Source organism: Schistocerca serialis, chromosome 7 (genome assembly GCF_023864345.2).
Source record: "Schistocerca serialis cubense isolate TAMUIC-IGC-003099 chromosome 7, iqSchSeri2.2, whole genome shotgun sequence".
NCBI lineage: Eukaryota > Metazoa > Arthropoda > Insecta > Orthoptera > Acrididae > Schistocerca > Schistocerca serialis.
The window spans coordinates 375,941,002-375,965,259 of NC_064644.1; the positions used below are offsets into that span (position 1 = coordinate 375,941,002).

The following is a 24,258-nucleotide window of genomic DNA, read 5'->3' on the forward strand; positions in this document are numbered from 1 at the left end:
TGGGCAATAAACACTACCACGGCATACAGCAAAAAGCAAGTGTAGAACCAGGCGTAGAAATGAAGTGAAATGATCGTGTGGCATTATTGGCCAGGAAGCCACATCCGCGTAAGTTCAGCCGCCGTGTTGCAAGTCGTATTTCAGGTGCCGCCACACTGGTCGATTTCCCGGTCGGTGATGATGAGGATAACATAACACGCACTTCACGATTGGAGAAAATCCCCTACCCGGGCGCGAATCGAAACCGGGCTCACTGAAGTGTATGCAAGCACGTCACCACTGTACTAAGCAGGCGGGCACCAGATATACAATCGAGCAGATAGAATGTAATACACGTTGGGCGATTTCGCTAGCACTCTGGTCGGAATCCTGTTACATGCTCACCCGTTGTTAAATAATATTCAACATCGGTAACTTCAGAGGTTGTTCACCTTTTGTTGTGTAGTGGTGCTCGTGTTTACCGCCCTCGTGTGTTGTCTTTCTGCATGTGCCCTGCATACCGATGTTTTGAACTTCCCTGCTAAGCGTTCTCTCGTTGTATTTGTGCCTTGAGAATCATTGGGTGTTCAACTGTCAAAATATCCGCAGTTATTGAAGGCATCGAACGGTTACCTTCCCGAACGTTATTTGGAGACATTTTAATAGTTCATCTCTTGAATCTTACTTGACACTTAATATTTAATTGGGAATATATTCTTACCGTACAGCTTCACGCTATGAAACAGATTAATTAAACTGATAATTGTTCGAAAGTTTTACTGAGTAATCCGTATATCGGTATCAAAGTTGCCGATGACTTCTGAGAAGTTCCAGAGTCTCGGAAAGCAGCAGCTGTTACCGTACATTTTCGGATGTGACATTATTCACTCAGAAAATGTCGCTGGTATTAATGATCTAAGATGAAGAACATGTGAGAACAATTTATTTCAGAATCATTTCCGGACAGTGCTGGATAACGTTAATCAATCTCGATTGTCTTCAACTGCTATGTATTTCGATACTCACCCCTGATGTACTCTACCTCTTCCTGTGTGAAGGTTGGCAGCCTTGATCGGGGTCGTCCTTCAGCCTCACTGTTGCCATCCACTTGCTGTCGCACCACTGCCGGATAATCACCACTCTGAGTGTAGATAGGGTGTCCGTAGAGACCCAGCTGCAGAGCAAATTACACATTAACTTTCCTAACAGACATCACTTTTATATTTATAGGCCATATAAGTGAAGTGATTAGTATCTTTTGCACTGTCTAAGAGACTAGCAACAGACTGAAAAGTTGCAGGAGCTCCAAATGCTAGACAGCAGAGGTGCAGTACCCACCTGAAACTGTCGTGCTCTTTCACTAGCCTCTATGTCCTCTGTCGCGTTCGTCATTGGCTCAAGCCCATTCATATTAAGTGTAATTCCCACACTACCTGTAAAACACATCGAAACAGTAACATACATAATACAGGTACTCTATCAACTATAACTTTAATGTATTCGGAGTTCTCGAATAAGACGCCAGATTTTGCTCTACATTTCCAACGTGGGAATAACTTAGTCTGGTGTGTTTCTTGACATAAATAGGAAAAAATTAATGTTGTTCTGTGAAAGTATTATGTGGTAAGACAAAAAAGTACCATAATAAATAATATACTCAGAATTTTTATTCTTCACCTGTAAGCTCACGAGAGATTATTTACTTGCTTGCTATCGGTTCATACTTTAGAACAAGAGATTACTCTACCATTGCCATTTATGCGCATCACTACATAATTCAAGATGTACTGGAAAAAATTTAGATTGTAGAATGAAAGGAACTTAAAATGTTCTGTTTACTTAAAATGTCAAGTACATAATAATATTTCACTTCTTCTTGAATTCCTTGACTAAAACTCGATGCAGCATGTTCTATTCCAGATAAGCAACAACTTATTCTTGGTAATCTACTGAGGGTTCGTTAAAGTATTTGCAGCACGATTCTCATTTGGGAATGAGACTTGTTTCATGTGCAAATATAATTAAAAGATATAATTACGACCCCACGACATCCTGATTTTTGCAACATTCCGCTCAAGTTGTGAGTTCTTCCATAGTTATCGAGGACTGCCTTATGCTTCTAGATTGCTGGAAGTTTGATGAACCAATGCGGAACTTTTTCCCTAGTTCTAAAACACCCAACATACGCAAAATATAAGATGAAAATTTTTCAATCAAATAAGATATCTACTGCCCTCTGCTCAGTAAGTAGATCAAACAGCAAAGAAAATTCAGTATTGTCTGAGGATGATTACTTTAAGAATAGAGCCAGCAAATCCGACCCAAAATATAAACTTTATGATTACCAAGGCAAACTCTTAAATAACACTGGTTCAGTAAAAATTGTCATGTAGTTGTCTCTTCAATTGGTGATTTTAAGAACTATTATTTTGTGTACAAGTGCTCGAGTATACTAGAATATGATGCGAAGGTGTTCCCAAGTCAGTCACTTGATATTTCATTACATCTTTGAGGATGAGACCATACTCGATATTAGAAAGAAAGTTTGAAGTACACCAAGATAACTAGGCATATAAAAAGTACTAAGCCGATGCTTGCTGTTTTCTGTGGAGTACACGACTGTCTTTCTAACTTCGTTCACGGAGAAATAATCATCCTCGCCATTTTTTCTTCATGTATAGATTTCAGTTTCTTACCCTACGTTCATCTATTTGGAAAAATCCTGCCCTTTTGCGTTAATTGTAAAAGTTCTTGCTGTTCTTTTGATATTTTGATTTGCCAGCAGCTACGTTCCAAACAACAAAACTCAAACACTCACAAAAAATGAGATAGAGATACCTTATCTTTTGGAGAAAGATCTCTCCTTTGCCACGACAGTTGGAATACGTTAGCATGACTGCGACATCGTGAAATTTTGTACAGGCCTATAGCGGATTAGCAGAGCGCAATGTGCAACATTCAGGCTTCATTGCCGTTTACCATCACTATGTTGTGGTTGTCCGATTTTCAGATTGGGAGAGTACTTTGTTTTTCACGTCTTACTTTGTGTAGCACCTTAATTCGATGCAAATTACCATCAGATGTTCATTTCTGTGGGCACCAAGTTGTTGATGACATGGGTCGTCATAGTTTCTACCAAACTGACAGACCATATAGTAGGCCTAAAGTACTGCAATGCTGCAACCCACTCGCAGATTCAGTGATGGACGCCTCAGTTGGTGGGTAGCCACACCATCCCAACATACTTCCTGTCTGATGGATGCTTCACAGCAAAGGCGAAGAAATGCCACTGGTGTTTATATTGTTCAAATGTTCAATTGTGTGTGAATCTTATGCGACTTAACTGCTAATGTCATCAGTCCCTAAGCTTACGCACTACTTAACATAAATTATCCTAAGGACAAACACACACACTCATGGCCGAGGGAGGACTCGAACCTTCGCCGGGACCAGCCGCACAGCCCATGACTGCAGCGCCTGAGACCGCTCGGCTAATCCCGCGCGGCGGTGTTTATATTCTAAGTCAAATATGACAGTAGTGATGAGTTGCACTACACCTTTGCTACAGGATAACGACATGACATGGATTCGTTTAGACAAGTTAGGGCAATAAATGCCAAACTCTGAGGCACGGTATTCGCCTGATACGAATGTCAACATACCTTAAATATTGGCCCAGATACTTAAGATAACAGGAACTGAGCAAAAGATCGTTTACGTTTCAGAGAACACTTCTCATCGAGTCAAGTGAATGCTCCATCCCATCACACCAGATTTTGGTTATAATTGTGTGAGGAACGCTACACACACTAGGCTGCTATTGTAGGACTAAAATTGCCTGTTAATTGACTCTTCACATGTGAGAAGTTGGTTCCTCCAATCACTGATCACAATAGAGTGACGGTTCACTCTCTGTCTTCTAGTAGAGCAGAGGCTATTACAGAGTCGCAATCGAGAAAGATGTCTGTGCCACTGACCATCCCCCGACAATTCTTCTTGGCGTAAGGGGAAAGAACGAGCAATAATGGAACAGTGTTGCTCCCCATCACTTAGCATATTCTCGAGGAGGCCATGTGCCACGATGCCACCGTTGTCAGTACGAGAAACATCTGTGTAAACGACTCTTATTCTAATGGCGATAGGTGCACTTAGGTGTTCTTTGAGAACTGTCATGGAGTGTAAAATATGGCTTCCTACCATATTTTACATGGACCTAATGATGCAATACATTAAAGCCTCCTGCTTAACAGCGTGTTTATTAAACTTTGGAACGCAACACAACATCGATTCTGCATCGATTCGGCAAATCCTTGGAAGGTTTCTCGAGGAATTTATCACTAGAGGTCTACGCACACGTCACTAAGTTTCTCTATGTTATCGGTTGGTAGTTTGTGGCAGCTAAGCTGTCACCTGATAGAATCCCACATGTTTTCCATCAGATTAAGATCAGACAAATTCAGCGACCAACACACCAATGTGAGTTCGCTATCATGTCCCTCAAACCTCTGTAGCACAACTATGGCTCCATTTAATGAACACTTGTCCTATGGAAGATACCAACGCCATCAGGGAAAACATTAATAATGAATAGTCGCAGGCGATCGTCAAGAATGTTCACGTAGTCGAATGCTGTCACTTGCATTAGTTTACTACCTCATGTCCCATGGAAAGCCAGATGAATCCCCCGCCGTCAATGGCAGAATGCTATGCCCAGCAGGCTGCATCAATGGCGTGTCGATGATGGCTTACCTGGACAGTCCATCGACCTGGTGTGACAAGACATGTGATTCATTCTACCAGCTGAATAGTTTCAATTGAACCATGGCTCATTCTCGATTATCCCGTACCAACTGCGATCGTAACTGACGAAGTCGTGGGTAAGTATGAGAACTCATATGAGTCGTCTGCCTAAGAGACCGATTTACAACGATGTGCACCGTTCTTCAGTATTCTCCAAAAGACTTATCCCTATCCAGTATTGTATTCTGTAAGGAACCTGTTAGAGATGGCACCTTCTACTACTTTTTATTCTCACGATACCAGATGCAAACAGCTGACCACCTTCACTGTTCCAAGATGATTGTTGCTAGGTGCTCAGCCATAACAATCTTCAATTCGTCACAGTTACTAATGTCAATGTATGTTCCCATCTGCGGTTTTTATCGTCGCTAGAATAGTTTCTCGATTGTCCCTACTTCGCTTATATACTACCGTTGTTGCATCATTTCCGCAACCTAACCACGAACATTCAATTTCACAACGAGCAGTGGTCACAAAGTTTTGATTATTGGTGTATCGTAACTGAAGATGTCTTGGTTAAGCATGGGAATCTACAAATTTTTGTAATCAGTGCTAAGTGGCGTTGGAGGTGTATAGAGACTTACGCCACTAGACTCTCGATGATCGAAAACTAGTGATTTTCAGTAATAAATCGCTGTAAGCAGCGGCAGTCCAATGCAGGGGTTTGGGTTTGGTGAATACTTGAAGAACGTTAGATGTAAATGTGTGAAGTGGTAGAAGTGAGCTTTGAAGGGACTAGCGTCACAGTACGCTTATACAGGGTGAGTCACCTCACATTACCGCTGGATATATTTCGTAAACCACATCAAATACTGACGAATCGATTACACAGACCGAACGTGAGTAGAGGGGCTAGTGTAATTGGTTAATGCAAACCATAAAAAAATGCGCGGAAGAATGTTTTTTAACACAAACCTATGTTTTTTTAAATGGAACCCCGTTAGTTTTGTTAGCACATCTGAACATATAAACAAATACGTAATCAGTGCCGTTTGTTGCACTGTAAAATGTTGATTACATCCGGAGATATTGTAACCTAAAGTTGACGCTTGAGTACCACTCCTCCGCTGTTCGATTGTGTGTATCGGAGAGCACCGAATCACGTAGGGATCCAAAGGGAACGGTGATGGACCTTAGGTACAGAAGAGACTGGAACAGCACATTACGTCCACATGCTAACACCTTTTTATTGGTCTTTTTCACTGACGCTCATGTACATTACCGTGAGGGGTGAGGTACACGTACACTTGTGGTTTCCGTTTTCAATTACGGAGTGGAATAGAGTGTGTCCCGACATGTCAGGCCAATAGATGTTCAATGTGGTGGCCATCATTTGCTGCACACAATTGCAATCTCTGGCGTAATGAATGTCGTACTCGCCGCAGTACATCTGGTGTAATGTCGCCGCAGGCTGCCACAATACGTTGTTTCATATCCTCTGGGGTTGTAGGCACATCACGGTACACATTCCCCTTTAACGTACCCCACAGAAAGAAGTCCAGAGGTGTAAGATCAGGAGAAAGGGCTGGACAATTTATGCGTCCTCCATGTCCTATGAAACGCCCGTCGAACATCCTGTCAAGGGTCAGTTTAGTGTTAATTGCGGAATGTGCAGGTGCACCATCATGCTGATACCACATACGTCGACGCGTTTCCAGTGGGACATATTCGAGCAACGTTGGCAGATCATTCTGTAGAAACGCGATGTATGTGGCAGCTGTTTGGGCCCCTGCAATGAAGTGAGGGCCAATGAGGTGGTCGCCAATGATTCCGCACCATACATTTACAGTCCACGGTCGCTGTCGCTCTACCAGTCTGCGCCAGAGAGGATTGTCTACGGACCAGCAATGCATGTTCCGTAGATTCACTGCCCCGTTGTTTGTGAAACCCGCTTCATCGGTAAAAAGGCAGAGCTGCAACGCATTCTCTGTTAATGCCCATTGACAGAATTGCACTCGATGATTAAAGTCATCACCGTGTAATTGCGACACATGAAACGGGTGAAAGCGGTGACGGTGCAGTATGCGCATGACTCTACTTTGACTCAGTCCACCGGCTCTCGCAATGTCCCGTGTACTCATGTGTGGGTTCATGGCAACAGCAGCTAACACACCAACTGCACCCGCTTCTCCTGTGACGGGCCTGTTACGGACCCGTTTGCGTGCTACGACCATACCTGTTGCATACAGTTGGCGGTAGATGTTTTGCAATGTGCGGCACGTTGGATGCTTTCTGTCCGGGTACCGTTCTGCATACACCCTGCAGGCTTCAGCTGCATTTCGTCGACACTCGCCGTAGATGAGTATCATCTCCGCCTTTTCAGAGTTCGAATACACCATGGTCACAGTTCCTACAACACTACACTATCACAGACGTCTGGTAACACGGTGCACTACAGTTGGTCTGCGTGCGGAGACGAATGCAGAATAATAATAGCAGCAAGCGCTACATGCGGACACTGCGACAGCTAGACCAAACCACAACAGTGCACTACAGACACACTCATAAACACGGCCGTCATCGTAAACATGTCCCTGCAGATGCTACTCGCCGACCGTAGCTCGTGTTTGTTACAACACTCAACTGAACGTCGGAGGTTTCAAGCGTCAACTTTAGGTTACAATATCTCCGGATGTAATTTAACATTTTACAATGCAACAAACGGCTCTGATTACGTATTTGTTTATATGTTCAGATTTGCTAACAAAACTAACATGGTTCCGTTTAAAAGAACGTAGGTTTGTGTTAAAAAACATACTTCCGTGCATTTTTGTATGGTTTGTATTAAACAATTACACTAGCCCCTCTCCTCACGTTCGGTTTGTGGAATCGGTTCGTCAGTATTTGTTGTGGTTTACGAAATATATCCAGCGGTAACGTTAGGTGGCTCACCCTGTATTTTTCGTGGTTATGGCGCAGTCCCCTTAATACCACTTAATAAATCGTCGTATCTGACAAGAACACCGTCGCAATACACTGTAGTATCGTCTTTCTATTTCTGAATGGGCACGAACCAAATGCAAATAAATTGAAAAAAAAAGAAATGAAATCAGCGGATGAAATCGTTCATGAGCTCTAAACTGCTACCAGCAGTCAACCTAGCGCTTTGGTTGTGTCTATGGAGGTTAAAGAATGGCCTACGATGCTCAAGTAACTCCTCATAAGCCATAAATTTTTGTAATAAGTGCTAAGTGGCGATGGAGGTGTGTAAAGACCTACGCCACTTGACTCTCGATGATCGAAAACTAGTGATTTGCAGTAATGAATCGCTGTAAGGAGCGGCAATCCAATGCAAGGGTTTGGATTTGGTGAATAATTGAAGAACGTTAACTGTAGATGTGTGAGGTGAGAAAGGTGAGCTTCGATGGGACTAGTGTTAGGGTACAGGGATATTTTTGGTGGTTATGGTCCAGTCCCCTTAATATCGCTTAGTAAAACGCCGAGTGGGACGAGATACACTATGTGATCAAAAGTATCCGGATACCTGGCTGAAAATGACTTACTAGTTTGTGGTACCCTCTATCGGTAAGGCTGGAATTCATTATAGTGTTGGCCCACTCTTATCCTTAATGACAGTTTCCACTCTGGCAGACATACGATCAGTCACGTGCTGGAAGGTTCTTGGGGTATGACAGCCCATTCTCACAGAGTACTGCATTGTGGAGCCTGTGCAGACCAGTCCATTACAGCGATGTTATTGTCGTGCAACCACTTCGCCTCAGGCCGTGCATTATGAACAGGTACTCGATCGTGTTGAAAGATGTAATCGCCATCCCCGAATTGCTCTTCAACAGCCAGCCGGCTTGGCTGAGAGGTTCTAGACGCTTCAGTCTGAAACTGCGCTACCGCTACGGTCAAAGGTTCGAATCCTGCCTCGGGTATGGATGTGTGTGATGTCCTTAGGTTAGTTAGGTTTAAGTAGTTCTAAGTTCTAGGGGACTGATGACCTCAGATGTTAAGTCCCATAGTGCTCAGAGCCATTTTTTTGCTCTTTAATAGTGGGAAGCTGTGACAGTGCTACACACAACAACAAGGGGTGCAAGCCCCCTCCATGAAAACCACGACCACACCATAACACCACAGCCTCCGAATTTTACTGTTGGCACTACATACGCTGACAGATGAAGTTCACCGGGCATTCGCCATACCCACACCATGCCATCGGATCGCCACATTGTATACAGTGGTTCTTCGCTGCACACAACATTTTTCACCTGTTCAATCGTTCAGTGTTTACGCTCCTTACACCAAGCGAGGTGTCGTTTGACATTTACCGGCGTGATGTGTGGCTTACGAGTAGCCGCTCGACCATGAAATCCAAGTTTTCTCACCTCCCGCTTAATTGTCGTAGTACTTTCAGTGGATCCTGATGCAGTTTGGAATTCCTGTCTCATGGTGTGGATAGATGTCTGCCTATTAAACATTACGACTCTCATCAACTGTCGGAGGTCGCTGTCAGTCAACAGACGAGGTTGGGCCGTATGCTTTTGTACTGTACGTGTCCCTTCACATCGAAAAACAGTGGAGCTAGGGATGTTTAGGAGTGTGTAAATCTCACGAACAGACTTATGACACAAGTGGCACCCAATCACCTGACCACGTTCGAAGTCCGTGAGTTCCGCGGAGCGCCCCATTCTGCTCTCTCACGTTGTCTAATGATTACTGAGGTCGCCGATATGGAGTACCTGGCAGTATGTGGCAGCACACGGCACCATTATTGAATACGTATGTTTTTGGAGGTGTCAGGATATTTTGATCACATAGTGTATGAAGCCAGTTTACTGCATTGCGTATTGCATACAGTACAGAAATAGTTCAGAAACGATGACTGTAGCAGCGTGACAGGTCTCCCTGTTATAAATCAGCATCTGTATGGTGATGGTTTGTGGCCGATAACATTCATGGAATGGCCTGGCCTTCGCAGTTTTGTCCTGAATCCTTTTGAATAATTCAGAATGTCGGCTTCAGTCCATAGTCTAGTGTCCACCATCACTATCGTATCTGGTTTCGACTTTTGGGGATGGGCTATCAAGCCACCAGAGACATTCACAGATCTCATTAAACGTGTCGACAGGAGAGTTCAGTCATGACAAAGGCAAAGAGTAGGCCCGCTTATATTTATGTCTACTTTTGATCAGATAATGTAATGGTTATATGTATCAGGTGACATCACATTTACCTTGAGGCACTAACCATTTTGAGAGGCTCTGAACTGCTCATCGTAGAGGTGCCAGACGCGCGCGTGGGCTTTGATGATGGTATGTGCCGCCAGGTAGTCGCCGATGCCTTTGGCGGGTTGAGAGGGGGCCATCCTCACATCTGTGTTGCCATGCACGAAGGTAGCTGGCTCGTTGAATGTAACCCACCATTTCACCTGTGAAACCATACAGTACCATCAAGCTCCTAGACGAAGTGAACGTGTTGTTAGCCTATAAACACTCTGAAATTCTTACTTACCCTATCTCCGAAGTTTTCAAACAGTACCCTGGCGTATTCAACGAAGTAGTCTGCCAGCAACTCGTTGGGCCAGCCTCCGATATACTGCAGTGCTTGGGGCAGGTCCCAGTGGTACATAGTCACCTGTAGACGACATACTAGAGCGTGAAACGTATGATGTAGCGTTAATAAAATTCACAATTTTTTTGTCAAGTAATGAGAAACCTGCCCACTAACCACAGACATTGCCGAGATGGGTTGGCTTCCATGCCTCAGCGATACATATAGCTGTACCATAGGATCGACCACAATGAAGGGGTATCTGTGGAGAGGGCAGAAAAGCATGTGATTCCTGAAGAGGGACAGCAGTCATTTCAGTAGCTGCAGGGACATCAGATGAATGAGTGATCTGAACTTGTAACATCATCCAACACGGCCTTGCTGCACAGGTACTGCAAATGGCTGAAGGCAGGTACAAACTTCAGACGCTACCTTTCCCGAGAACATGTTCCTTTAATGTGTGGTTAAATGATGATGGAATTCTGTTGGGTAAAATATTTCGAACGTAAAACAGTATCCCATTCAGACCTTCGGTTGGTGTCTACTCAGGAGAATGACGTCATCAGGAAGAAGAATGATGAAGACTGGATGAGGAGGTCGCGGAAATTACTGGGAGACCGAGTGTTGAACTGGGGAGGAAAGAAATTTGGGGCATAACTTGACTCACAGAAGGGATCGGTTGATAGGGCACATTCTCAGACACCAAGGATTCGTCATTTTAGTATTGGAGGGAAGTGTGGATGATTAAAAATGCCGAGGGACACCAAGAAATGGCCAAAGTAAGCAGGCCCAAATAGATGTGGCTTGAAGTAATTATTCGGAAATGAAGATGATTGCTAGAATTCATCAAACCAGTTTTCGAGATGAAGACCGCAACAACGACAACAGCAACAAAGATAATCACATAAGTATGCCTGAAGTGTTGCGGGATTCTGCAACAGTAACTCAGGCTGGTAGTTTGTTATTGGTTTTTGTATCCTTTTTTTCTTAACTTGTGTTTCAGAGATTTGTGATAAATCTTAACGTATATTATAATAAAAAAGAGAGTAATGACTTCGACGAGAAACGGGTGTATAATCATTTAAACCTTGAGGTTAGTAATGTTAGTGAAGGGCCGTTGCAAAATGTAATCTTGTTTGCAGAGATGAGGGTTAGCAGGAACAGTCAATGGATGCTAACAGTGCAGTAAATGGTGGACAAATATTGTGCGGACACATTTCATTGCGTAGCTTTTACCATCTATTATGTATGTTGTGCAAAGGCAAAAGAGAATTCCAAATACCAAACTGATGGACATCTAAACAGTGGGAATGACACCAAACAGAATGGAAGAAAGACAGTCCGAGAGCGGGACTCTTGGTCATTCGGAGAAAGGATAGGGACTGAAATCGGTCGTGGTCTTATCAAAGAAAATCTTGCAGCATTCGCAGCTGATTCATGTAATTATAGGAGTGCGCACAGGAGTTTGGTGCACTGATTCCCAGTTGTGCTTCAAACAACTAGTTGTGGTTCTAATAACTTGAACTGCTTGAAAAGATGTCAAACATACACGAGTTCGGAAAATTACTTTGCTATTTACCTCAGTGGGTTTCCTGGTCTCCCCTACTTTCGGATTTGTCTGGTGAGTACATAGCACAGATCACTGCACGTAGGTATGAATTTGTTGACCGTGGCACCTGTGTGCTGACGCTAAATGGGTGTCGACGACATCAGCGGCTGATATTTTCTTGTGTTGTTCGCTCGAAGGCTGGCAATGCATTGGAAAACAATATATAAAATGACCATTGGTTTTGGACAAATAGATCTACGAAATAGTTACGTCTGGATGACATTTACATGATTTCATTGAATATAGCTGGTTCAGCACTTCTCGATGTGAAAGAAATGTCTGTTCATCTATAAACTGCAAACAGACTGCGTAAATGTGCATAAATCAACATAAAATCTTGTGATCTTTCTGCAACACACCCAGATAGTCTGTTACGCCTACAGTGATGGCTGTGGTACCATTAACAAGTTTCACAATTTGAGCTCAAGCCATTGCCAGTCTGAAAACTTCCTACCAGAAAACGATTTAATCATAGCATGTATATTTGTCTTCTCAATACTAAAATCTTGTGCTAGACTGGGAATGTACTTACATCTTTACATTTCCCAGATGGTTTTCCCTTTATGATCTAGAATATTGTTTGACAAGTGTGGCGCCATATGAAGAGCGGGGCCCCACAGCAAGGTTAACAACCAAGGAAAAGTTTAATCGCTGCATGCTGCAAATGATAAATGAGAAACAACGTCGTAGCCACATCTGTTAGGGCTTCGCTACGCCGACATATCCGATGGTCTACTTATGGTTCGGCCAAGTTCGCAGTCAACGATCAACACGGCAGCATCGTCTTGGACAGGCCATCTGTATATTAAACGTCTTAGGAAGAATTTTATATGAACATTAGCTCGGTCTTTCTTCCACTGGAGACTGTGAAACTCAGTGTATCAAGTGACGTTTTCTGTTCAGAGATAATTGTAAATACTCATAACATTGCTGTAGAAGTGGAACATACGAAGTTAAGTAAATCTTCACATCTATATTGTAATTAAGTGAGCTAACACTTTGTACGCTACAGCTCCACTTCATCTCCTTCTGGAGCAAATGAAAGCAACAACCATTGTGCCAGAGAGTGTACTTTCGATACGACATAACAACAAGAATGTCATTTCAGTGCATAATATATTTCAAGGTCAGTGGTTAATATTGCGGGGTATATCCGAAATGCGTAACCTTTGCTCACTTTCTCCTACTTTTAGCACACTTTTTGTACATGTTCCGTTAATGTGAAGAGGATTAACAAGTGCTGAGAATTCCTGGTACGGAAATAGGCTGTCGCCTCCATAACAGAGACAGAGAGCGAACTAGTGTGCCGTATAGTCGAACTGCAATATCTGTTCGAATTCAGCCGGTGAAGGAAACTAGTACCACCTACAGTTCGCCTGAACAGTAGAAGAACTGTTGGTGTAGAGTTCCTGTTGACTAGATTATGTGTTAATGTTTTTGGTTCAACCTCCTTTCCACAATGGGGTACATATACGGTGCACAGCTTACATGATCTGTTGATTGGAAAGCGATGGTTATATGCAGGACGCTTTGTGTTGGAGTTATATTTAGCACTCTGTTCTCTAATTGCCTTATGCAACACAAAGTCTTCGTTAAACAAACACGTTTTCGTCAAAACAGCATCATCTGAACTTGTGACTGACGAAACATGACATGAAAGTACCATACGCGAGTTCATTTCCTTATGCTGCTACATTCAGTCATTCTGTGGTTGTCGAAACACTAGGTTCGTAAATTACGCAAAACTAAAAAGGCTATCACAGTTACTGAGAATATGAAATATTGAGCTACTTATTTATACTTATACCACTGCCCCATTTTCTATCCGTATAAGATTATACAATGAAGAGCCAAAGAACTGATACATCTGCCTAATATCGTGTGGGGGCCACACTAGCATGCAAAAGCGCCGCAACATGATATGTCATGGACTCGACTAATGCCTGAAGTGGTGCTGGAGGGAACTGGCACCATGAATCCTGCAGGATTGTCCATAAATTCGTAAGGGTACTAGGGGGTGGAGTCCTCTTCTGAGCAGCACGTTGCAAGGTATCCGAGGTATGCTCAATAATGCTTCATGTCTGGGGAGTTTGATGATCATTGGAAGTATTTAAACTCGGAAGAATGTTCCTGTAGCCACTCTGTACCAGTTCTGGGCGTGTGGGGTGTCGCATTGGCCTCCTGGAATTGCGAAATTCCGTTGGAATGCACAATTGACATGAATGTATGCATGTGATCAGACACAATGCCTACGTACGTGTCACCTGTCAGAGTCGTATCTAGAGATATCAGGGGTCCCAAATCACTCCAACTGCAAACGCCTCACATCACTACAGAGCATCCACCAGCTTGGACAGTCCCTCGCTGACATGCAGAGTCCTTGGATACATGAGGCTGTCTCCATACCCGTACATATCCAATTTGAAACGGGACTCGTCCGCCCAGGCATTATATTTCCAGTCATTAATAGTCCAATGTCGGTGTTGAAGGGCCCAGGCGAGGTGTAAAGCTTTGTGGCGTGTAGTAATAATGGTTCGCACACTGACACTTGTTGATGGCCCAGCACTGTAATCTACAGCAATTTGCGGAAGAGTTGCCCTTCTGTTACGTTAAACAATTATCTTCAATCGTTCTTGGTTCCGTTATTGCAGGATATTTTTCGAGCTGCCGCGATATCGGAAATTTGATGTTTTACCGGATTCTTCATATTCATGGTACACTCATGAAATGGTCGTTCGGGAAAATCCCCGCTGCGTTGCTACCTTAGAGATACTATGTCCCATCGCTCGTGCGTCGGCTATAACACCACTTTCAAACTCACTTGAATCTTGATAACCTGCCATTCTAGCAGTAGTAAGCGATCTAACAACTGCTCCAGACACTTGATGTCTTATATAGGCGTTGCCGACCGCAGCGCCGTGTTCTACCTGTTTACGTATCTCTGTATATCTATTGCAGTTTCTTTGGCACTTCGGTGTATAAGAGTACATAATCCCTTCATTTTCCGCCCATTAATTTTTACTGCTGATACAGAGCGACTATTGACCTCTCATCCAACTATCTATTAATATTTCTTGTACTATAAACAATACCATGATACTCACCGTGAGTGAAGGATCATTGCTTATGATATTGGATTCAGGTTTAGAAGACAGAGGATCTACACTCTGTCTCGTAATCCAATTAAGTTTTCCGTAAATCGACTGCGGCGATTGTTTCCACTATTCCCAACCCTTCCTCATTTCATTTGGGTGTCATATCTGTACGCATCTCGTCGACGGCAATTCTTAATCTATTACTTTCCTTCAGTTTTACTTCGTCTCATTTGTTTGCTAATTGTGATAACCGTTTGCTAGTGGAAATAATGTGTACGCATTTTCATTCTTGTTTTCTTATCCTGTGGAGTAGTGCTGAGTCTAATAATCCAGTCAGCAACTATGTTTACTTGGATTCCTTTGGCATCATACTGCAAGTCAGTGTCGTTCCTCTGTACCCTAAGAAATATCAGCTGTCACATTTCTGATACCACTCTCACTAACACAGTGGACTAGCTAGTTACCGTTTTGTTCGATGATTGCCAAGTTCGTGTGCTTTCTGTTCATCTTCGTATACTGTTGACTTACAGAGAAGGTAACACAATCGCATGGTGTGAAACTACTGTGATTTTCCTGGTCTCTCTGTACACTAACGCCTGCCATACTGTTAAAGATGCCCAGAATTAACTTGTTTGTCAGAGTATTTTCGGGAACATTCAGCCCTAATTCCATCCATGACCCAGTAAACGCTTGTGGGATGTGCTGTGCAGGAGGTATAGTCCGAAGTGCCTAAAGCGTCACAATCAAATGTGTAGTATGTCAGTTGTTTTATTTAAAAGAAATGAGTTGCTTATGAGCCATGCCCAGTTGGACAGTGAATTACATAACCCGACAGCATGAGGGATTTCAGTGTTGTTACGTTTGTGAGGTAAGGGAAAATTTCAGATATCGGGAGTGGTCTATAGAATTTGTCACAGCTGTTCAAAAGCTGTGTCATTTTTATTCATATTTTCATTACGGTACTACAGTAACTGCAGGTGTTGCAATAGGCAAGAGAGGTTTATTGTACTACATTAAGTTTGTGGATAATATTACTTCTTACTTACCATCGGCTGAATTCCGTTGGCGAGAAGCTCGTTGATGAGGTTGTTGTAATAGTCGATGCCAGGCTGGTTGATAACATCAACGTCCCCAGTAGGCAACACTCGTGCCCAAGAGATCGAAAATCGGTATACGTTCGCCTGTTCAAGCACAATGTATTAATATCTTCGAAAAATGATTGTCAATTAATAGCTGATATTTGATTGTAAGTTCATATATTAATGCTGAACTTCGGACTAAGGCTTTAAGTACCTGCTTAACCAATAATGGAGAAGATAGCTTGATTGTACAGGAAACTATAGATCACCGAGCTTAGTCAAGAGTGAAAAATATATTTACATTTTATCTAACAGATATTTAAAAACAAAATATTTAAGATAATAACAACTTTTATGTGTTGTATATATGGTAATATGAGATGAAATTACCCTGCAAAACTGTTTACCACTCTGAAAAGCTGTGTGTACTATGAACAGTGATTTAGAAATACGCGGTGATAGAAACGAAAAAAGTTACAGGTAAAGTTCTGTAATACACAACAAGGGCACCCTGTAATGATCAAATAGATGATTGGATACGACAGTGAATATTACAAACTTAAGAACCAAACACGCATCTTACGTGTCACTGGGTGCGTAATAACATTTCAGTCGGTACAAACTGACAAGGAATTTCAGTAGAGAACTACCTACCATTTTGACTAACAAGATCCATGGCTATTAGCGGACAAGAACTGAGTAAGACGAAAGGCTATTATGCAATTGAGCAAAGTAATGACTATGCCTCTCGTGCTGTATGGAAGTCAGATTTTGGCTCTAAGTAATGGAAAAGGAAGGAGTGATAGGCTGAAGACATATTCCAAGGATTATTTTGCACGTTAAATCGTAATGATGTGGAATGAGTTATTTTACATTCGCATTGCAAATTAATTTGTAAATGTGGCTACCGAATGAAGATTTATAAGGTTTCTTTTTTCATTTTTAAATATACATACGTGGATTAGGAATTTCTACCACACCATGTTTTACTTGTTATAGCAATAAAAATTCTACTACGGAACTGAAGAAGTTGTCAAGGAGAGACTTAATGACTTTGATTTCAAATTTTACTTTACTCCCTGTGAGGCATTTCGTGTCACTGGGTAAGTGATCAAAAATTTAGTTGCATCATTGGGCAGCACTTTTTATGGTAAGACAACCTTAATGCCGACTAATGAATGTCATTGTACCCTCTGGTGTTGTAATTATGTACATCATTGTTGCTTTAGACCTGTAGGGGATTATTTGCAACAAACTTCATGAGGGAATAAATACACTGTTAAACAGTAGCCAGAATGCCCAACTCCTTAAGCTGATGTTTACAAATTGGTTGTGGTTGAGTACCACACATTATTCTTACAGGACGTTTATGAACAATGAAGACTTTCTTTCTTAAAGATGAGCTACCCCAAACATTATTCTACATGACGTTATTGAATAAAAACATGCAAAGTATCGCAACTTAATGATTTGTCTCTCTCCTCGATTTGCAATGATTCTAAGTGAAACCGTTGCTGATCTAGGTTGTTTTACGAGCTCAAAAATGTAATTTTCTCAGTTTAAATGCTTATCAGCACGGATACCTAAGAAGTTCGAAGCTTCGACCCTATTTATTATTTTCTTGCCATTGTCATAGTGAAGTATCGCTAGTTATGCAGAACTGAATATGTTTTGTCCTTTTAATACTGAGGATGGGATCATTCGTAGAAAACTAGTCAATGATACTTTTAAGTACATTGTTTACCATTCATTCTGTTTCTGTTCCTGTTTTTTTGCTTGGTATGATGACAATATTAGTGTCATCTGCAATGGGAACGAATTCTAATTACTGTATATTAGACATACATGAGGAACAACAGTGAACCTATGGGTTCATAAGTGAGTTCTTCGGAGTCAGAACTACGTCCCCGGACTAAATTGGTTCAAATACAATCACAAAAATAATAATACACATATAGAACCACGGAAGAAAATCAAGAGATTATTTATGTCAGGAACATCACCCTCGTGATCTGAAAAAGAAATATACCTGTATTTCAAGGGAATGAAGGCTAATAGAACGGGCAAAGTTAAAAGGAACTGCGACACAATATGAGTGTCAAATTGTGTGGAGCTACAAAAAATAATTTGTAAGAAGAAAACGCAGAAAAGAAAAGGGGGGAAAACCTTATTTGGTAGGTATTAGATGTAAGTTGCACTTCCAGTTTGAAGACCTTCTAAATAGACATGAAAATAATAGTGAATAACACTAACTATAATTCCATTGTCTTTTCATCTGATTACTAGACTTATTAGAATATAGAGACTGCGATGACAGCTTGAAATTAATAGTAAATTTATTAATTTAAGAATCAACTGAATCACAGAAAATTATATATGCAGTTTGAATTTTCGCTGCTGTCACCCCCAGTTCGGCACTTAGCTTTTTATGTATGTTATTCCAGATAAATAATAGACATCAGTTTTTCAGTCCCATTCAGCAGCTAATGTGTGACTGGACCTACAAGTTTCTCTTCACGACAACGATTCACTTTGTTATTTTAAACATTATTTCTCTCTCCCCAACTTCTCCATCGAAATTAGGTGCTCGAACACTTTCCCAATATGAATGGTTCACTGTAATTCGTTTCGAGTGGAACCATTACTTTTAACTTTTCGAGTATCTGTCGTTTGAACCCTCACGGCCGACGATAATCTCACGGAGACGTTAAACCTCCTAGTCTCTGTCGACAATATGGAGTAGGAGGAGTCTGTGTGATAGCATTGCGTTCCCTCGACTGTCATTTCTTCATTTTCATAATCGACCGTAGTACACCATAAAACACTCATAATACACTCAACAAGCCCTCATCACTAACACGGCCCAAGCACACACGAGACCCGGTCTAAGGCGCTGCAGTCATGGACTGTGCGGCTGGTCCCGGCGGAGGTTCGAGTGCTCCCTCGGGCATGGGTGTGTGTGTGTTTGTCCTTAGGATAATTTAGGTTAAGTAGTATGTAAGCTTAGGGACTGATGACCTTAGCAGTTAAGTCCCATAAGATTTCGCTACCTTTGAACATTTGAACACACGAGACCTACTGAGGAATGGGGAAGGACAGTACTTCCGTATTTCTGGACTTTACGTAACCATCAATATTGGAACACGTGAGGCAATACTGACCTTACGACTTATCTTAGAAGGAAGATTAAGGAAAGGCAAACCTACGTTTCTAGCATTTGTAGACGTAGAGAAAGCTTTTGACAATGTTGACTGGAATACTCTCTTCAAAATTCTAAAGGTGGCAGGGATAAAATACAGGGAGCGAAAGGCTATTTACAATTTGAACAGAAACCAGATGGCAGTTATAAGAGTCGAGGGACATGAAAGGGAAGCAGTGGTTTGGAAGGGAGTGAGACAGGGTTGTAGCCTCTCCCCAATCTTATTCAATCTGTATATTGAGCAAGCAGTAATGGAAACAAAAGAAAAATTCGGAGTACGTATTAAAATCCATGGAGAGGAAATAAAAACTTTGAGGTTGACATTGTAATTGTCAGAGATAGCAAAGGTCTTGGAAGAGCAGTTGAATGGAATGGATAGCGTCTTGAAAGGAGGATATAAGATGAACCTCAACAAAAGCAAAACGAGGATAATGGAATGTAGTCGAAATAAGTCGGGTGTTGCTGAGGGAATTAGATTAGGAAAAGAGACACTTAAAGTAGTAAAGGAGTTTCGCTATTTGGGGAGCAAAATAACTGATGATGGTCGAAGTAGAGAAGATATAAAATGTAGACTGGCAATGGCAACGAAAGCGTTTCAGAAGAAGAGAAATTTGTTATCATCGAGTATAGATTTAAGTGTCAGGAAGTCGTTTCTGAAAGTATTTGTATGGAGTGTAGCCATGTATGGAAGTGAAACATGGACGATAAATAGTTTGGACAGGAAGAGAATAGAAGCTTTCGAAATGTGGGGCTACAGAAGAATGCTGAAGGTTAGATGGGTAGATCACATAACTAATGAGGAGGTATTGAATAGAATTGGGGAGAAGAGGAGTTTGTGGCACAACTTGACGAGAAGAAGGGACCGGTTGGTAGGACATGTTCTCAGGCATCAAGGGATCACAAATTTAGCACTGGAGGGCAGCGTGGAGGGTAAAAATCGTAGAGGGAGACCAAGAGATGAATACACTAAGCAGATTCAGAAGGATGTAGGTTGCAGTAGGTACTGGGAGATGAAGAAACTTGCACAGGATATAGTAGCATGGAGAGCTGCATCAAACCAGTCTCAGGACTGAAGACCACAACAACAACAACGTAACCATCTATGAAAATGGGTCCGAAGTTCCGAAAGAAAGGGATTGTGGCACACTGGTTAAAGCACTGACTCGAATATATGAGTAGCGGGGTTCAGATACCCTTTTCAGAACGACTATGTTTTCAGAGTTTCGCCAAATCTATCAACTCGAATTTTGGAATGGTTTCTTTAGAAAGAACACAGCAGGTTTGCTTCAACATTCTTAACCATTTCTGGACTTAATTCCAAATATAGTAATCTCCCTATATTGTACCGTAAACATACGATCCTTTGGTTTCTGTATTACCGAGTTTCTTTTACTTTGTTCTTCATTGTCTGTTGCAGTATAAAATTGGGAACTGCTGCTGAAATGTTGCTTGTACTTTATTTGCTTCATCTAACTCCTGGAGAATACGGAGGCATTATTTCCCCTGTAGCTCGAGAGAATGCTACATCAGTCCGAAACTGTGGTGCCTCTTGATATTAGACTTTCTGAGATTCAACTAGTTTCCGCATAATTGAAGTTCACCATTTAGTTCGCCCCTAGATGTTTACTCAAAGGAGCTTATATCTGAAAATGAAACAGCATTCGTTTTCGAGAAAAACTGCCCTTTTATACAGCTATAGAACTGTTTCTGCGACACATAAGGAGAATAAACATATCACCAACTTTTTGCAGTGAAGAATGAATTGATGACAAATGAAGAGAGACGGGTTGCGATCGGGAAATGCAGAAGATGGTCGTCTTCGCTTTGAAAGTGTACTCACATTGAGGGCCTTGAGCATCTGCACGTCCTCCTTGTACTTATGGTAAGAATCGCAGGCAACGTCCCCTGTATCTCCTGCAGTATATTCAGGATGGTTGTGGAAGAGGTAGTCCTGAATGTTTTCTCCCTTCCCTGTACAGATATGCCAGAACAGTTCAGTAAGTAATATTTCACAATAAATACTTTCATGAAAATTTAGTATTGACCAATTGCCTTTGCCTAGAAACAACTTGGAACATATTGACCCCACACGTTATTGTAAACATAATTAAACATTTATATGGTAGAACCATTTTAAGCATTCAACGTAGGCTGCCAAAGTCTTTATACAAGGTGACCTTTATTGCATCATGTACTAAATTACATTTGCTGGGCAGTTCCGGTGTGTGGAAACGTTCAAATTCAGTTGCGTCGATGATACTCGTATATGTGTCAAATTTCAAAACTATTTTACCTACGTGAGAAAAGAAACTTGTTCCTCCTCTTCCTTCATACACACACACACACACACACACACACACACACACACACACAGACCCGTACTGGCTTCATACTAGACAATCTTTAAATATGCAGCTGCATTAAAAAAAAAATGTACGGGCCGAAACTGCCTGATAATGTAACATGAAACATCATACAATGAATTTAATATTGCATAAGGAATTTTTGCAGCCTAAGGCGGATGCTTAAAATTGTTTTAACACTTAAAAGTTGCGTCGAGGCTGTGAATCCACATGCGCGGAAATTAATGATGGAATGTTTTCTTACACAAAGTTTCTTTCGTTCTCGTTACATTGCTGCTGAATACATTAGTCGTTCTGAACTCACCATCTTCATTCCAGGCTCCTTCGATCTGATACGCTGCTGTTGCAGCTCCGAACATGAAGTCATCTGGGAATCTGTCAGCTGCTGTCTGTGCCGCAGCAACGGCCAACGCAGCCGCAAAGGCGATCAGGAACTTCATGATTGGCAATGTCCAATGCCTCTATGTGACCTTCTCCAGGTCTCTATATATACTGTAGCTACGCTGCAGTTTCGTAAGATGTTTACAAAAACTCAATAAATTAAATTAGATAATTGTTTGTTATCATCAGTTAATCAATACGTATCGTTAGAGATAGCCTCTGCTGTAACATACAAGTGCTTCTCAGCGATATTATCGGAGGTGTGCGGAGGGAACGTCATGAGTAGGTGAGTGTTATACAATGGTTTCAGTACAGACTTTCTTATCAATTACGCTTCAGGGACTGATCTACAAATTACTGCAAGTTCTACCAAGACGAGAAACTATGTATCTAATATCCAGCATCTTTAGTGAAAGGCAATTTGAAGTGTTTCTACGCAGCTTTAAAAGCCACAAACGGAAAACAAATAATGGACTACTACAGGGACATGTTTTATCCCCATCATTATTCAATTTATACATTAATGATTTACCAACCACAACATCAACTAAATTCATCTATGCTGATGACATCGCACTGGTAGCATAGAGCAGTAATTTAGAAGATGGTGAACGAATTCTTACGGAGGATCTGGAGAAGATGTTAACTTCCTTTAAAGTCCTGAGATTGATCCCAAGCACATGAAAATCTGAAGTCTCTTGTTTCCATCTAGCGAATCATGCTGCGAAATACAAACCAAGAGTTCTGCTCAATAGACAAACGTTGAAGGTACAATCCTTTCCCAAAATATCTCGGAGTCACTCTAGATAGAACCCTGAGCTACAAAGAGCACATCATCAAGCGTTCTCATAAACTTGCTGCGAGGAACAACGTACTATATAAGCTCAGTGGTACCACCTGAGGAACCTCTGCTGAGTGTCTGCGTTTAACTGGCATCAGTCTTGTGTACTCTGCTACCGAATACTGTGGTTGGAAAATATACATGTGAAGAAGGTAAACACAAAGCTGAACGACTCAATGCGCTGCATTACCGGTTCCATCAAATGAACCCCATGCCACTCGTTACCTGTATTGAGTTACATCCCTCCACCTCATTTAAGGCGGAAACAAGCTCTACTGAGGGAAGCCAAGAAAATCTATGCGTCACCCTCTCTACCACTGCTCCAGGAATTCTGTCATCCGCCACAGTAACGATTGCGATCAAGAAGATAGCAAGTGTTACTGCAGGTCAACTCATCGCACATGATTTTAATCTAAATGAAAGCTGGAAGCATGAATGGTCGAAAAAAAACAACATTGGGAACTAGAGACCATCACCTTGATCCCACAAAGAAGCGAAAAGGCTTTGACCTACCGATGAACCTCTGGTGCCGCCTCAACAGGTTAAGGATTGGACATGGTTGTTGTAGTTACTTCAGGTACAAATGGGGCTGGATCAGTTCACTAATGAGTGAATGTAATGAAGAAGAGCGGGCAATTGAATATCTAGTCCAACGCTGTCCACTTCATTCGTACCCTGGAATTGCCAACGACTTGTTCACTCTCACACCCAGCTTAATTAATTGCTTGAAAAACACAGACTTTAAGGTTTAATCTTGTCTTATATCATATGTATATTGTATAAAATCACTTGTCTTATATCAACTGTATATTGTATAAAGTCACCATACGATTAAATAAATTGGATAGAAGTATTTTAATAGCAATTTACTCGTTCAACGAATGTTTAGTGTTACAATACATACAGCGAGAATAACAAAATTGTTGAAGTAACGCATTTCCTCCACCCAGTCACAAGCGAATATGATGCAGTGTCTGCATAATTCGTAGGTAGTGCATGACATTCTCATGGTACCAGCATTTTGTATAATTGTCTTAAGCCTTTTTGCAGCTTTTAGACATGAAATACTGCAGTTGCTAAGAAATTGCTACACACAGTCGCAATAGAAATTCTATTCGTATGAATGATTCAGCATATTACGGTATGTGCCGTGTCTCAAGCTGTTTCAAAATGATGTACAAAAAACTCGGGTTATTAACTGTGCATAAAAACAGAGGAGCCAAATCAGCAGTTTTCATTCAAGAACGTCACAGAGCATTGTAAATACGGTAAAGACCACGTTAGTTGCCTGTCCTAAATTTTGACACCATAGTACAAATACTGAATAATTCGATCTTCTGCACTTTTGAGGTAGCTATATGACTCTCACTCTTTCAGTGATACAACTGAATATGCATCAGAATTTACTATTGGGGC

At 41.6% G+C, this 24,258-nt stretch overlaps 1 protein-coding gene across 1 annotated transcript in view; it reads right to left on the minus strand.

Moving 5' to 3' along the window:
- Window positions 1-24,258, minus strand: part of LOC126413103 (lactase/phlorizin hydrolase-like) — a 233,745-nt gene that overhangs the window by 42,580 nt on the left and 166,907 nt on the right. The window contains exons 13-19 of the mRNA XM_050082997.1: window positions 21,925-22,009; window positions 21,098-21,228; window positions 16,026-16,160; window positions 10,237-10,359; window positions 9,973-10,153; window positions 1,318-1,412; window positions 1,006-1,153 (exon numbers count right to left, since the gene is read on the minus strand). Of these exons, the coding sequence (XP_049938954.1) occupies window positions 1,006-1,153; window positions 1,318-1,412; window positions 9,973-10,153; window positions 10,237-10,359; window positions 16,026-16,160; window positions 21,098-21,228; window positions 21,925-22,009 (898 nt within the window). The remainder of the gene's footprint in view (window positions 1-1,005; window positions 1,154-1,317; window positions 1,413-9,972; window positions 10,154-10,236; window positions 10,360-16,025; window positions 16,161-21,097; window positions 21,229-21,924; window positions 22,010-24,258) is intronic.